Below are 17,609 nucleotides of genomic sequence, written 5' to 3'. Positions count from 1 at the left end.
ATCGTTTTTATGAAATAGATACGCTAAATATAAATCAGACTTTTTCCTATTTGCTAAAATACACAATTCTCTAAAAACCTTAGACAACAGCTTAGGTCCCAGATGCACCTTGTCAGTTTATGGAATGACTGAGTATAAGAAATACAAAATACAAACCTTTACAATGTAAATTTTCTACAGTTGAACCTTATCCTAACTAGTCTGAGCTTTTACTGTAACAGAATTTTTTCAACAATGCGACTGCTTATGATTAATCAGTAGCATGAGAGTCACTTTTATTAAAATAGTTTATAGAACAGAACCAAAAACGTAAACATATGTTGTTCCTCTAGGGAGAAAACGCATAAAATGGATCTGTTAAATTAACTGTAAATACTAGGGAGAGTACAATATAACCAAGCAGAGGCTTAGAACACACTCTGCAAATCCAATACTCTCTAGTCATGCAGGGACTGCAGTGAAATCAGTGAGAGTCTTCTCATTGACAGCCCCTGACAATCGCCACGAGGCAGTGCCACCTGCCGAGGACTCTCAGTATGCCCAGCTCCCTCCTAGAGGGGGAGTCTCGGCCCAGAGTGGGCAGTGAAAAAACACCGAATAAAATATACAAAACAAACTTAGCAACAGCATCAAGCTATAACAAAATCACTGTAATAATTCTCTATACCTATATTATTTTTAAATTTAAAAACAAAACTATTTTAACATCCTAGACCAGGGGAGGACTGGCACACTTTTTCTGTAAATGGCTCTGTGGGCCATGCAGTCTCTGCCACAACTTCTTAATTATGACATTGCAGGATGGGTTCCAGTAAAACTTTATTTGCAAAACCAGGCAGCAGTCTGGATTTGGCCCACAGGCTGTAGTTTGCCAGCCCCTGTTCAAGACAACAGTAAGGGTACACTGCTCATCTAATTATAATGAAGAAACACGCTCATGTGTTTTTCTCAGAACTCAGACCATATAACATTTGTTCTCCAAGAAAAGAACATCACACAGAGAAACATAAGTAGGTCATGACAACAATGGAATGCTTTATAGATTTCTGCTCCCTTAAGTAACCTTCCACTTTTTTCTTTCTCTACACCCATAAGGTCAAACACTTAAGTCAAAAGGACGAGAGCTTTAATCCTGGCTCTAATTTCTTGTCAACTACATAACCCTGGACTTTATCACAACCACTCAGCTTAAACTGACTTGCCTACAGAACGAGCAAATCTTCTTAGAAATGGTTTAATATGAGCAGATGTGAAAGCACATTTGGAAACTCTAACTGATACTATTACTACTACTACTAATCACCATACTAATGAGAGCAGCTAATATCTGCACCAGGTGTTCTAATAACTAATTTAACTTCCACAACTTTGTAATGTATGATGCCTTTTTTACAGCAAATGAGAAAACTAAAGTGCAGAGAGGTTTCAAGGTTGTGCAAGTAACCAATGGCAGGCTGGGACTCAAACCCAGGAAAACTTGCTTCAAAGCCCAAAGAAATCACTATATTCTATTGCCTCTGACAAAATGAAAGTTACTATTCTCAGCAGATAACTGCAATCTTACAAACATACGAAAATACTCAGAAATCTAGGAAGAGAACAAGGTGGGGCTAGTGTTTTACACACTAAACTGAAACTTTTCTCAGGAGTCTTTTTTGTTTCACTTTTTAAACAAGAGCATTTAAAGAACATTTGTAAAACAAAGACATCTGTACAAAATTAAATAACAAAAAGAAAATGTCCCATGCGTTTTTTAATACTAGGATTTTACTCTCTTACTATATCTAAATTGTTTCTCAAAATGCAAGGCACCCTCTATATTAAAACTCTCACAGTTATCTGGATTTTAATATTAACTTTAGGGGGGAAATGAAAATGAAACCTTTAAGCAACTGGTACTACTTTACATCCTGCCTTTTGGCAGGCCACTTAATTTTCAGGAATTATATTCTCAGCACAAACATTTGGAAAAGAATCTGAAGACTTTTTGTCTTCTGTACTCAAAGTACTATCTTTTCCTTAGTATATGCTACATGTTCTAACCAGAAGTTCCCAAATCTGGTAATGTAGAGAAGAGAATGCTATCAGGAACTTTAAAAAAGTATTCCCTGCCTCTACCTCAGATGAACTGAGAAGCAGGCCCAGGATTCTGTATTTTTAAAAGATCTCATGTAACTGGTGTTACCCATAAAGAATACTTGAGGTTCCCAAGAGAAGTAAAACATCCCAATATAATATGAAGATAGTTAAAAATTTTTTTTAAATCCTCTTCAACTTTTAGTTAAAGTTACAGATGTCAAGTGTTTAGGAAATCTAAATGGAAAAAAGTAAGTATCAAAAAGAACTTTCTAAGGTTTAGAATTTGATTACAATAAATACAAATGGCCAAAATTTTGATGAGCATTTCTTTCTTTTTAAAGGAAAATCATGCCCAAATTGCTTGATGCCAGCCTAGCTTCTAGGTGAGAGAACTGTGTTACAATTACAGCCACTCCCCGTGACTCATCAGGGATGTTAGCTCTATCACTGTGTACATGTTGCGGCAGCTGTCCTTTTCCAGATAAGGTCTGTGCTGTGTCAGGGAGATTTTTAGAATTAATATGTTAACCTGCAGCAGTTAAAACTAATAATCGATTATAAGTCCATTTTGCATGTGACATACTATAATATTCCTTAAAAAAATAATTATAATATTAATTACAAAGATCAGGGTTAATACAATTTATATGTCTAAAATCTGAAATTCAGAGAGAATCAGCCTCACAAATATCTAAACTCAGGGGTGCATAACAACTGTTATCAGTATGATTTCTGACATCTTGAGGACAGCTCTCTCCCAGGGAGGGACTTCTCCCTTGCCTCCTCAGCTTCCTCAGGGAACACTCCCTGTGCTCCACTTCTGGACATTCTATCTATATCGTTTCTCTTGGCAATTTTAGTGACTTCTATGGCTTCAGCTAACACCCTCATGCAGTAAGTCCCAAATCACCACCTTGAATCTTAAACTGGTCAGTTCTGGACTTGAAGTTTCAAGTGCCTACAGAAGATCTCCATATGGATGGCTATTAAACCCTAGGTCCACTGGTGGCCTACAGAACCCTGGGAATGTCCAGAATTCTTATGTAAAGTGCTACATGTATGTGCACATGTGCATTTTTCTGGAAAGAAGAGTCATAGTCAGTGTACTTTAAAGCAGAAAACAAAGTCCAGGTTAATCTCTCCACTAAAGGACTTCTACTACATATAGCTAACTTGTCCTAAAGCTGGCTAGCATCTTCTAATGCAGTGGGTCAGCAAATTGCAGCTGAGAGCCAACTTTTTTAAAATAAAGTTTTATTGGAAAACAGCCATGCCCATTCATTTACATACTGTCTACAGTTAGTTTTGTGCCACAAAGACAGAGCTGAGTAGTGACAAGACTTGGCTCACGTGCCTAAAATACTTACTCTTTGGCCTTTAATGAAACAGTTTGACCTCTGTTATTCTAGATAAGAAATACCTAAATTGATAAAGAAACACGAACCTAATTTAAGTAATCCAAAGACAACCTATCTTCTAATTTTATCTCTAAGCAAAACCAGAAACATGTACCAAGCACACACACCTGTTTTATTTTAAACAACAGAGCATGATTACCTGCCATTGCTGGGCTGCTGTGGAGACTGTCTAGAATGGTCAGAAGGCTCTGACCGCTGGTCAGGAGATCGTGATCGGCTGTGACGGGGAGGCCGGTCGTGTGATCGACCGGAATGATCTGATGCCAGTGACTGAATTTCTGAAATGTCTGTTAAACAAAAGAGTGCTGTTTATTTTCCCATGAAATGACTACAGTAAAATATAAGGTACTCCAATAATAATGGAAATAAGTTACTAAACATAATTTCATATAAAATGGTTGATTTAAGTATTAACTTAATCAGCTACTATTTGATACTGGTGAGCTGTCAACAGAAAAAAATTTTTTTGAATTCTTATGTTTTGAAGGTGTCTGGCTTATAGAAAATTATCATTTCATTCTAACATGTCAAATCTTCCCACTTTAAGAAAGAGGTCACTTAAAGGGTCTCTGCAAACAGAGCCACACTCACCATCTCTCTCGGAGGCATTAGCCGAGTGGATACTGTCAGAAAGATCAGGGACATTCAGCAGGGTAGCCCGTTCATCTCTCTGAACTACCATCTTTAACTTGCCTTTAGACCTCTCTATCAATGTCTTTGCATCTGTCAATGACATATTTTCCGTCACGGTACCATTTATCTGCAACAGAAAAGAAACTATAGGTTGAAGGTAAATGACAAAAATACAAACGTTAACTTAGTCTGACATGAACAGGAATATCTAAACTACTCCTGGGCTTGCCCTGAGAACCAAAATATTCCCTTTACACTTTTCCTAAACTATCAAAGTACTCCTCCTTACTGAAATAATAAAATCTGTACTACACTGCTGCTCTGCCAGAAAAGCCCAAACTAGCATTCTCTACCTCCTCCCCATCACTTTCTATTACTCATGGGCAAACTAACAAAACACGTCAATAATATCTGGAGGAGTTATCAAAACCACTTAATGTGGAACAACAGACAAATCTATCTACAAAGTAACTCCTATTAGTGAAAAATATACATTTGGTGCTATTAATTCTCTAGGATGACTCTATGCCCAAAGAAAAGCGTCAGTGTTGACATGCAGTAATAGCCAGTGGCAAACTATCTAGTCCCCCAAACACTGATTTTTAATTCTTTTCAGCAAAATCGCTTCAAGCGTGAACAGGATCTATGTGGTCACACTACAACTTGTTTTCTATTGCAGTTCATCAAAATGTAAGAATATGACTATACCTTCAGTACAACATCGCCTTCTTGAATATTGCCATCTCTTGCTGCCAAACTATCTTGTGAAATTTCCTTTACAAATATGTGGCTGGCCAATCGAAGACCATATTCTGAAATAATATATTTAAATGTCTTTAGTGTAAAATCCCAAGACTTTTAAATAGAGTTTAAAAGTATGAAACTAATAATCACCGCATAGAGTTTTTACAATAATAAGAAATTATTCTTGGCCTCCCTGCAAAGACATTTCCTCTTATCATCAGAAAGTTTTCACTGTCAGTGTGAAAGCAAAGGGAAAGTGCGTGGTTCAAACAAAAGATTGACATATCATGCTCTCACTGTACTGAAAGAGAGAAAAATCCGAAGAGATGACCATTTCTCTCTGACGGTGTCATGCTGATGCACTAGCTTCTCAAAAGGTTTAATGAATACAATTCTGAAAAGGAAAACTCTGGAATGCTTTACGATTTTGCTGATGACTTGTATTACCATGCATATACTGGTTTTGTTTTCCTCAGTTCCTACAGCAAAAGTAGTTTGGATCCTGAACACCTCTCTGAGAGACATACACAGAGCATCAGTGTGCACCACTCAAACAAGGGCTTAAAATGAGCCAAGCAGATGTGGAGAGGAGTTAAAGATGCCAGTCCTTCCAACAACCGACAAAGTGCCCAGGAGCATGGCAACATTAATTGCACCTGTGGGTGAGGGAGTGGGCAGAGTTAAAGAAGTTACCAGGAGAGTCCAGAAAACTGTCCAGGGGGCCTGCAAAGCTGTACAATGACTACAACTAACAGTATAATGTCAATAGGAACAGGACTGCCCCAGTTGTGTTAGGAGAAAGAGAAGGACTGAGTCTTACTGGGAAAGAAAAATAAAACAAAAAACAAGAAGGGAAACAAAACTGTTTTTAAGATGGGATAAGTTAGCAGACCTGCTACTCAAGCTTTTAAAAGTTACATCAGTTACAGTTCAACCTAAAGCAAATACACAAAGAGTGTTCACAAGCAGGAATAGAATCAGGGTAAAAAAAGAAAATGACCTTCTAGGGGATCTAGGCAGTCAACTATGTGTGCTTTAGAAATGGTGACTATACTCACAGAAAGAAAGTATTGATTAAAAGACTGTCCTTATTTAAGATTTAAAAATTATAAATGACCAAAATACAGAGATGACTCTAAAATATTCCTTGTATATTAATGTATTCATTTATTCTAAGTACTTCCTTAGTAAATATTAACTAGGTGGTAGGCACTAGAGATAAAAACCAGCAATTGAGACAGTCCCTGCACTCTGGCAGCTTCCCTAGTCAGTAGGGAAAAAGACGTTACCACAATTACCAGTGTGATGAAGAGTTCGGATGGAGCAATACATGATTCTGTGCCTAGTGGGGGTCAGAGAAGGCCTCCCTGAGAAGCAAATGCGAAAGCTGAAACTCTACCTAAGAAATGCTAACACTAAACCTGAGAAATGAGGGTGTGTGTGCGTGTGTGTGTGCGCACGCGCACTGGTAGAGACAGAATGGTTAAAAACAAGTGCACCAGAAGGTATGAAGGAAAGACAAGGCAGGTTTGATGAAGTTGTAAGTGTAGGGCAAGAGTCAGACAGAGAAGCATCCCAGAGGACCCTGTAAGCATGTGGAGCAGTCCAGAGAATGGACCAGGGAGATCCAGCGACTAGATCATGAGGCTGAGTGAGTCACTTAATAGACAATGGTGTGGTGTTCCTCACCCCCCCGTGCCCCCCACACACAAAAAAGGAAAAAGTAACTATGTGTTGATTAACTTGACCGTGGTGATCATTTCCTAGTGTATACATACCTCAAACCATCACACTGTACACCTTAAATACATACAACTTTACATATTTATATACAATGTCAATTACACCTCAATAAAGACGGAAGAAAAAAAAAGATGCTGGTAGCTTGGATGAGGGTGGTGGTGGTGGAGAAGGGAGGAGTAGGACAGTAAAGTGTGGTGTTTAGGAAGTTAGAAGGTGTTAACTGGGCATAGGAAAGCAGGGGAAAAAAGATGTCATGGGAAACTACACCATGCTGCGCCCGGCTGGCTTGAGAGACCGGGTAGACAGGAATATATTCAATGGGATACTTCATAAGAAACATTCCAGGAGGGAGATGTGCTGCATCTGAGGGATGCAGACGAACACCTAAGTGAACATGCCTACGACTCAGCTGGGGCAGCAGGGTGCACACACTGGACCTAGGGAAGGAGCTGTGCCATCATGAGCAGCCCACGACACTGAGAGACATGAGATTTCCTAAAGATGTTATATGAAGTAGAAAAGAGATTCTAGAACAGAAATCCACAGAACACTGAAAGGTAGGATGAAGACAATGAGCTTGCCAAGGATACAGAAAAGAAAGAGGGAGGAATCCTTGAAACCCACAGCATTACAGGAGCCAAGAGAAACCATTATTTCAAAAAATAGGAAGTGGTTAATTATTAGAGAAACGCAAATCAAAACTACAATGAGGTATCACCTCACACCAGTTAGAATGGGTATCATCACAAAATCTACAAGCAACAAATGCTGGAGAGGGTGTGGAGAAAAGGGAACCCTCTTGCACTGTTGGTGGGAATGTAAATTGATACAGCCACTATGGAGAACAGTATGGACGTTCCTTAAAAAACTAAAATAGAATTACAGTATGACCCAGCAATCCCACTACTGGGCATATACCCAGAGAAAACCATAATTCAAAAAGACACATGCACCCCAATGTTCACTGCAGCACTATTTACAATAGCCAAGTCATGGAAGCAACCTAAATGCCCATTGACAGACAAATGGATAAAGATGTGGTACATATATACAATGGAATATTACTCAGCCATAAAAAGAAACGAAACTGGGTCATTTGTAGAGACGTGGATGGATCTAGAGACTGTCATACAGAGTGAAGTTAAGTCAGAAAGAGAAAAACAAATACCGTATATTAACACATATATGTGGAACCTAGAAAAATGGTACAGATGAACCAGTTTGCAGGGCAGAAACAGACACAGATGTAGAGAACAAACATATGGACACCAAGGGGGGAAAGTGGGGGGGTGGGATGGGATGAATGGGGAGATTGGGATTGACATATATACACTAATATGTATAAAATAGCTAACTAATAATAACCTGCTATATAAAAAATAAATAAAATAAAATTCAAAAAAAAATAGGGAGTGGTTAACTATGTGAAATGGTACTGAGAAGGCAAGTAAGATAAAGACTAGAAATTTCTACCAGATTTAGTATGACCAGTTCTGGGAGCAGATACCAGAGAGAGAGGGCTGAAGAGTGGGTGGTGAACAAGGAGAAACAGCTCTGAACACAGACAGTCTGACTGAGAAGTCGGTTATGGATGAGGGCAGTGGGGAGCAAAAACCAGGAGACATGTCAGGTTTCAGTAAAGCCGATCAGAGCCAGGCTTCAAATACTCTTACACCTTTTTATCAAAATGATCAGTCATCAATGCTTTCCTGCATGGGAGAGACACACCCACAGCAGCAAGAAGCCGCAATCAGACTCATTTGTATCAAATGTGATTACCTGAGGGGAGGCAGCTAGGCTTCAGTTTCAAAATTTTTTGACAAACAAGTCCTTTGCTTTTAGAGCAATATCCTGTGGGGCCTCCTCTCCCTCCTCCTCTCCATTTAGAAAAGGCAGCCTGCCCTCCCTCCGAATCCAATGATTTCTACCCAGATGTAGGTACTACTGATCCTGACAGCTAAGTAAAACACTGAACTGCAACTTGGTGATGGTGTGACATTTCTTGTATTAGCCTATTCTAATCACAAGAAGTAATCCAAAATCCAACTACTGGACGATTTATGTGAAGTACTATCTGCTACAACAAAATGATTCAAGAAGAGGAAACAGATGACCCCTGAAGCCTGACATCACAGGATTTGATTTAAAGCAACAGGACACAAAAACGAAGATAACAGAAGACAACAAAGCAAAGATATAAAGTGATGGCAAATTTACTTCTCATTAAAATTAGTCTTAAAATTTTCATGTGAAAATGATAAACGAGTTGGTAGAAAATACCTTCGTTTTTCCGGGATTTCACCAGTGTGACTTTGGTGGGTCTGGCAGGTTGACTGGAGGCCACAGATCGCCTATCAGATCGCGGAGACAGACTCCTCTCTCGACTTGCACTTCTATCCCTGGCCCAGCTCTTCTCACTCCTCCTGTTAACCAGGCCCCCACGGCCACTTCTCCGGTCGTGTACTTCCTCATCATAACTATCTTCTTCATTCTCAGATACTGGTTCAGGATCAGGACGACTTACTGGTATCTGAACTTTCTTTTTCCTTCGAATGGTCTACAAATAAGAAAGATTACAATATGAGCTGATTGATTTTCATATACTTACTTTCAGTTCTTAAGAGAGGAAAACCACATTTTTCTGGTCTCATACTAATCATGAATAAGAGATATAATACACAAATATAACAAATTACTAAGGAATACTTTTCTATATTGGTTATCTTTTCTGCTCTCCTGGTAAACAGATCTGGTTAAGAAGCAAATTTGGAATAGAGGGCCTAATAAAGTTCTTAATTAATTCAGAAGATCTTCTATGTGTAATAATTACAAGCTTACAGGAAAACTAATAATTACTGGTGGTTTGAATAAAGGAGGGAGCACTGTACTCTAATACAATCAAATATACTGTAGTTGTTACCAAACCAGAGCAAACTTGCAGGCCCAATTTGATTCCTTAAAAATTCCAGAATCCATGAGTATCAAGGCCCACAACTGTCCTACTGGAACTCTAAGAGAGAAATTTATTGTACTTCCACACTAACAGTGAACTTAGTGTTGTGTTGGAGCTAATAACTCCATGATACTCTACCAATACAAACTGCTTTCAGTTTCTCTCTCTCCAAAATTTGTAATTTATGGTCTATGTATAAATTCCTTCTTCTGGCTTTCTTTCCTCAATTGACTCTGACACTGGTTCAATTTTCCCTGTCCACTTATTCCCTTTACTTTCTGTAAGATCAAGATCTATTTGCACTGCCTTCTGACTGAGTGGCCTCTTAATCCCTGGACTGCACTCTGTCTTCTCACACCAGTATACATCTGATCTCATCAGAGATCTGCAAGATCTTCTTGAGTAACACTCCTTGTCTTCTACGTCTGACACCCTGATCTACTGAAACTTCTCCATGTCCATCTTATCTCTGACTCCTCCATGCCCTCCTATTCTCCTAGTCCATCAATTCCCTCCTGGTTTCAACTGCTTCCTCCCAAGTTTGATGAGTTGTCACACTTCGATATTTAAATGATTTTCTCTAGCCCCGGGATACCACAGCCCTGTACCTGCTGAGTCAGGACCCAGCCCACCCCAGTAGGCTGGCACCAGCCCCTGGACCCCCAGGGCCCTGCAGCCAGAGACTCCAGGACCAGCCTGCCTACCCTGGGCACTAGCCCTGGGACACATAGGACCCTGACCCTCTCCACCAGTAGGCCGATACCAGCTCCGAAACACCTTGGACCCATCAGCCAGCCACTCTGGGATCCAGCCCCACTCACCAGGAGGCTTACACAAGCTTTGGAACACCCCGAACCCTGCAGCCAGTGATGTCTGAAATCAGCCTGCTCACCAGCAAGCCTACACTAGGACCCCTGGCCGTACAACCAGCCACCCAGTTCTACCCACCAGTGGGCTAGCACTAGAGAGAGAGGGCCCAAATCAATAATATCAGAAATGAAAAAGCAGAAATTACAACTGACAGCACCGAAATACGAAAGATCACAAGAGATTACTGTGAACAATTATACGCAAATAAAATGGACAACCTAGAAGAAATGGACAAATTCCTAGAAATGTACAACCTCCCAAGACTGAACCAGGAAGAAATAGAAAATATGAACAGACCAATTACCAGTAATGAAACTGAATCAATACTTTAACAACTCCCAACAAACAGAAGTCCAGGACCATATGGCTTCACAAGTGAATTCTACCAAACATTTACAGAAGCGTTAACATGTATCCTTCTGAAACTCTTCCAAAACATTGCAGAGGAAGGAGTGCTTCTGAACTCATTCTATGAGGCCAGCATCACCCTGATAGCAAAACCAGACAAAGATATCACACAGAAAATTACAGGCCAACATCAATGATAAACATAGATGTAAAATTACTCAACAAAATATTAGCAAACTGAATTCAACAATACGTTAAAAGGATCATACACCATGATCAAGTGGGATTTATCCCATGGATGCAAGGATGGTTCAATATCCACAAATCGACGTGATATATACCACATTAACAAACTGAGGAAGAAAAATTTTATGATCGTCTCAATAAATGTTGAAAAAGCTTTTAATAAAATTCAACATCTACGTATGATAAAAGAAACTCTCAACAAAGTGCATATAGAGGGAACATACCTCAACATAAAAAAGGCCACATATAAGCCCACAGCTAACATGGTGGGCTCAATGGTATAAAGCTGAGAGCATTTTCTCTAAGATCAGGAACAAGACAAGGATGCCCACTGTCGCTCTTTTATTCAACTTAGTGTTGGAAGTCCTAGCCCCAGCAATCAGACGAGAAAAAGAAAAGGAATCCAAATTGGAAAGGAAGAAGTACAACTGTTACTGTTTGAGGATGACATGATACCCTATAGAAAATCCTAAAGGCATCATGAATAAACTGCTAGAGCTCATCAATAAATTCGGCAAAGTTGCAGGATACAAAATTAATACACAGAAATCTGTTGTATTTCTATACCCTAACAATGAACTATCAGAAAGAGAAATTAAGAAAACAATCCCATTTACAAATCGCATCGAAAAATAAAATCCCTGGGAATAAATCTAACTAAGGAGGTAAAAGACCTATACTCGGAAATATAAAGACACCAATGCAAGAAACTGAAGACAACAGGAACAGATGTAAAGATATACCAAGTTCATGGACTGGAAGAATTAATATCGCTAAAACGACCATACTATCCAAAGCAGTCTAAATATCCAATGCAATCCCTATCAAAATACCAATGGCATTTTTCACAGAACTAGAACAAGTAATTCTAAAATTTATATGGAAACACAAAAGACCCCAAATAGCAAAAAATGAACAAACAAAAACAATCTTGAGAATGAAGAACAAAGCTGGAGGCATCATGCACCCAGATTTCAAACTATACTATATGGTTACAGTCATCAAAACAGCATGGTACTAGCACAAAACCAGACACATAAATCAATGGAACGGAACAGAAGGCCCAGAAGATGAATCTACACTTACATGGGCAATTAATCTATGACAAAGGAGGCAAGAATGCACAATGGGGAAAAAACAGCCTCTTCAACAAATGGTGCTGGGAAAACAGGACAATTATATATAGAAGAATCATACTGGACTACTCTCTCATATCATGCGCAAAAATAAATTCAAAATGGATACAAGATTTAAATATAAGCTCTGAAACCATAAAACTCCTAGAAGAAAACATAGGCAGTACACTATTTGACATCAGTCTTAAAAATATTTTTTGGATATGCCTCCTCAGGCAAGGGAAACAAAAGCACAAATAAACAGGACTACATCCAACTAAAAAAGCTTTTACACAGTGAAGTTAACTATCAACAAAACAAAAAGGCCGCCGACGCAATGGGAGAAGATATTTGCAAATGACATGACCCACAAGGGATTAATATCCAAAATATACAAAGAACTTACACAACTCAATGTCAAAAAATAAATAAACAAACAACTCAATTAAAAACTGGGTACAGGATCTGAATAGACATTTTTCCAGTGAAGACATACAGATGGCCAACGGGCACATGAAAAGATGCTCAATATCACTAATCATCAGTGAAATGCAAATCAAAACCACAATGAGATATCACCTCCCACCTGTCAGAATGGCAATTATGAAAAAGAAAACAAATAACAAGCACTGACAAGGATGTGGAGAAAAGGGAACACTCATGCTCTGTTGGTGGGAAGGTAAATTAGTGCAGCCACTATGGAAAACAGTATGGAGACTCCTCAAAAAATTAAAAATAGAACTACCGTATGATCCAGCACATTCCACTCCTATTCACCCGGAGAAAATAAAAACACTAATTAGAAAAGACATTTATGGGAATCCCCTGGTGGTCCAGTGGTTAGGACTCCACACTTCCACTACAGGGGGCGTGGGTGCAATCCCTGGTCGAGGAACTAAGATCCTGCATGCCACGAGGCCAAAAAAAAAAAAAGGAGGGGAGGGGAGGGAAGAAAGAAAAAGGAAAAGACATTTGCACGCCTCTGTTCATTGGAGCATTATTTATGATATCCAAGATATGGAAGCAAAGCAAGTGCCCATCAATAGATGAAAGGATAAAGAAGATTTCACACACACACACACACACACACACACAAACACTACTCAGCCATGAAAAAGAATAACATCTTGCCATCTGCAACAACACAGATGGACCTGGAGGGTATTACGCTAAGTGAAATAAGTCAGACAGAGAAAGACAACTACTGTATGATTTCACTTATATGTGGAATCTAAACAACAAATGAACGAACCTAACAAAACAGAAATGGAGTTACAGATACAGAGAATAGGCGGCTGCCAGAGGGAAAGGAACAGGTGAGACAGATCAAACAAATCTCCAGTTGCAAAATAAATGAGTCATGGGTATGAAATGTATGGTGTGGGAAACACAGTAACTACCTCGTATCTCTGTATGGTGACATATCGTAACTAGACTTATCCTGGTGACCATTTTGAAATATAGAGAAATATAGAATCACCATGTTGTGTGACAGGAACTAACAGTGTTGTAGGTCAATTATACTTCAAAAACAAACAAATTTATAGAAAAAGAGGTCAGATTTGTGTGGCTACAGAGGTGACGGTGGGGGGGGGGGGGGCGCGGATTGGATGAGGACAATCAAAAAGTGCAAATTGGGGCTTCCCTGGTGGCGCAGTGGTTGAGAATCCGCCTGCCAAGGCAGGGGACATGGGTTCAATCCCTGGTCCGGGAAGATCTCACATGCTGCGGAGCAACTAAGCCCGTGTGCCACAACTACTGAGCCTGCGCTCTAGAGCTCGCGAGCCACAACTACTGAAGCCGGCGTGCCTAGAGCCCGTGCTCCGCAACAAGTGAAGCCACCGCAACGAGAAGCCCGTGCACCACAACGAAGAGTAGCCCCCGCAACTAGAGAAAGCCCATGCGCAGCAACAAAGACCCAATGCAGCCAAAAATAAAATAATTAATTTTTTTTTTTTTTTTAGAGTGCAGACTTCCCTTCACAAGATAAATAAGTACTAGGGATATAATGTACAACATGATAAATGTAATTAAAGTTGCTAAGAGAGTAAATCCTAAGAGTTCTCATCACAAGGAAAAAAAATTTTTTTCTATTTCTTTAATTTTGTATCTATATGAGATGATGGATGTCATCATTTCATGAAGTCAAATCATCACGCTGCACACCTTAAACTTACACCGTGCTGTACGTCAACTGTATCTCAGTAAAGCTGGGGGGAAGTTACTTTCTCCTGACCCGTCGGTCCTGTGCCGGGACAAACCCCATCCTGTGTTATCTTCCCCTTCAGATGGCTGCATCCCCACACGGGCTGATTAGCTTCTCCTCTATCAATTCATTTTACTTGAAAGAATTCTTTCATTTATTCAGCAATCCTTTCATCTACCTCTTTTTGCCCCAAATTCCATGGGATTTGCTAACACAGGTATCCCGAAACTGTTCTCCGAGATGCCAGTCACTAGGCCTGATTTATAGAGATCAGTGCCACTTCACATCCCCACTCCCACATGCTTTCAGTGTCTCATTTATTTGGTCTTCCTTCCTGGTCTCAGACAATTCGATCCTCTTCCTGCATGAACGACACCCTTTCAGAGGGGCTTATTCTCATTCCTCCCCACCTCCAAGACCTTTCCTCATCAATTACCACCCCCCCCCACGCCAGGTACCAACAACTATAATCTCTCCCTATTTACCTCCAGTCTGTCCTCCGCCTACTAATCTGCAAATTCATCTTCGATTCCCGTCTCGCTACTCATTTCCAAGCTATCATCTTTTCTCTTCCTTTTGTGACTCACTTTCTTCAAAGGGCTGCTCCACATTTAATACCACAGCTTCTTACCACCAAGAGCAATCAGAGAAGGCCTCTCTGAGGAAACAACATCGAAGCTAAAGGTCAACAAGGAGCAAGAGGCCAGCATGTGGAAAGGACAGGCAGCCAAGGCCCTGTTATGAATGGAGAAAAGGCTGCCTGCCTTGCTACTCTTGGTGCCCCATGGCTGAGGCCCTTCTCGGGCAACATTTACTGTAAAGCATTCCTCACTGCCTCCCTGAGTCTTACTCTCACCTCTATTTCCATCTCCAACATATTGTATTAGAAGCAATTCTTCATGTTGGCACTTCGATCTTCAATCGCTCTCTAGTAAGGTATAAACAAAACAACCAGTTGAGTCCTCAAAGCTTTCCCCGTCACTCCCCTAAGAGAGCGAGCACCACCTGTCTGAAATCTGCACCTGAAGCACCCTCCATCTCAGATGATGTGCATGACGGCTGTGACTGTGTGTACCCATCGAGCCTACTGAAATTCAAGTTCCCTGAGGAGAAGGTCCTGGCCAGGTCATTTAACTGTACCTGTAATGAAGTGTTTACACGTAGTAAGTGTTTTAACTCATTGAAAAATATCCAGTCCTGCTATGATTCCCCATTTGTATTATGAGTTAAGTACTATAAACCCACTCAGGCTTGGTAATCATACTTGCTTTTAACACTGAAAACTGTGAAACAAAAATTTTGGGAAAAAATGCCTACTTCAAAACAGGTCAGCTGAATTAAACATACAAATATAAAACAAAACAATGAAATTATGTAAGTACTAGAATAAAATGTAAGATATATGTTTTTATAACTCTGGTAAGGTAAAGACTTTTGGAAGCATGACACCAAAGGCAGAGCCAATCAAGTGAAAGTCTGACAGATATGACAGGATAAAAATGAAAACATTCCCATGATGATGAAATAAAATGATACAAAAACAAACCAAAAAAACACCGTAAACAACTTACACACACTCACAAAGAAAATGGAAAAACAATACATGCAGTGTATACCACAAAAGGCTAATCATCTTAATACACACAACACTAGTGTGACAGTCATCACCATAAGGACAGGAACAGGCAAAGAAACATAACGGGAAGTATACACACCAGGTGAAGATCAAACCCACTTGTAATTTAAAATACCTCATTTGAAATACTATGTTTAGTCCATCAGTTTGGCAGAGATGTAAGTGTTGATGAAATTGGACTCTCTCAGTACCTTACTGGTTTTCTAATGGGCAAATTGGCAATCCATGTATCAAAAGTCATTCATGCCATCTGACTCTAAAAAGCTACTCCTAAGAAGTTATTCTTAAAAAGTAACTGAACAAGCAGATAGAAATACGATGATCTTTATTATTTTTAAAATAATAAAGATTATTTTTAAATAATCTTATTAAAAATAATTTTAATAAGATTATTTAAAAATAATCTTAATTTTTAAAAAAATACTTGTGGAAACTGGACACTGAAATGCCCATCAGTGAATGGGTCGAGGAAGTGTGCACACACACTGAAATGCTATGCAGCGATGTGGGTAAATACTGAAGTGTTCAGAGTTTACCTCTAGGAAGGTGTTATCGCCCATTCGCTTCATAATGCTTTTTTAAGTATGTTCAGAATTTTAGTAAAAATTACACATGTTCACTATGTTATAAACAATCTTTTACTATCTTCTCTTCACCTACTGTTAAACAAAATTAAGCATATTTATGGTAGTTATATTATCAAAGGAGTTCTAACATTTTAATTCAACTGAAAAGAAATTTATTGAGCCTAATGCCCAAGGGATCTTAGTTTATGGAAAGATATAAACTAAGAACCATCAAAATATAAGAGCCCAGGGCGGGGGAGGGAAGGAGCTGGCTACTCAGAACTGGGCGGGGGGGGGGGAAAAACATATAGAGTGACCTGAGGTTCTGGTTATGGCAGGAGATGAGTTAAGAAAGACATCCTACAATGAAAGGCCACATTCTAAGACACTACGGTTTTATTCTCAATGATGAAAACTTAGCGTATGTTGATGACGTAACCCACTCTCTTCAGATGCAGGAATGAACAGCTACCCTCTGCTGACTGAACATGCTTCCACCCAACCCTCCTACAGCTTCTCCCTGAAGAGCAAACTACTTGCCCAACCTTCCTGAGTTCCACCTTTCCAAATGATGTAGCGAAGCACAGTGAGAGGAAAACTCATCCTTCTTACATGTGCTATTTCAAATACATAACAGATTTTGGACTGTTTCTTACAAAATCATTTCTAAGGTGAGAAAAGTCTGAAGTGTAGGAGTACAACTTTCTTGGCTGTATTATTGATGTGGGGCACGTGTACTAAACATTTTGCATGGAAAAACACAACAGTTCAATATTCCAAAGAATGAAGCTGGAGCTATGGGTGAAGCTCACAACCTCAGACACAGGGAGAAAAATCCAATTTATCTAAGGTGCTCACCTTGGAATATGCAGTGACTCATCTGAAGAACACTTATTCAATTTATAAAAACCAACAAATACAAAAATTAGCAATTTGCTTCTGTAAATGCTACAATCTCATGTTATAAAAACTGTTTAAAAATTGTACCATCAACTAGCCAGTCTGTACACAAACTGCAATTTAAAACAACACTAGAGTTCCAGATGTAAAAA

At 39.4% G+C, this 17,609-nt stretch overlaps 1 protein-coding gene across 6 annotated transcripts in view; it reads right to left on the bottom strand.

Moving 5' to 3' along the window:
* The window catches only part of TJP1 (tight junction protein 1), a 113,300-nt gene that overhangs the window by 43,373 nt on the left and 52,318 nt on the right, over window positions 1-17,609 (bottom strand). For all 6 annotated transcript variants that reach the window (XM_036843346.1, XM_036843347.1, XM_036843348.1 and 3 more), the window contains exons 5-8: window positions 8,898-9,174; window positions 4,839-4,942; window positions 4,089-4,257; window positions 3,637-3,784 (exon numbers count right to left, since the gene is read on the bottom strand). In XM_036843346.1, the coding sequence (XP_036699241.1) occupies window positions 3,637-3,784; window positions 4,089-4,257; window positions 4,839-4,942; window positions 8,898-9,174 (698 nt within the window). The remainder of the gene's footprint in view (window positions 1-3,636; window positions 3,785-4,088; window positions 4,258-4,838; window positions 4,943-8,897; window positions 9,175-17,609) is intronic.

Source organism: Balaenoptera musculus, chromosome 2 (assembly GCF_009873245.2).
Source record: "Balaenoptera musculus isolate JJ_BM4_2016_0621 chromosome 2, mBalMus1.pri.v3, whole genome shotgun sequence".
Lineage (NCBI taxonomy): Eukaryota > Metazoa > Chordata > Mammalia > Artiodactyla > Balaenopteridae > Balaenoptera > Balaenoptera musculus.
Note: the sequence above shows the minus strand (reverse complement) of the source record. Positions and strands in the feature narration are given on the sequence as shown.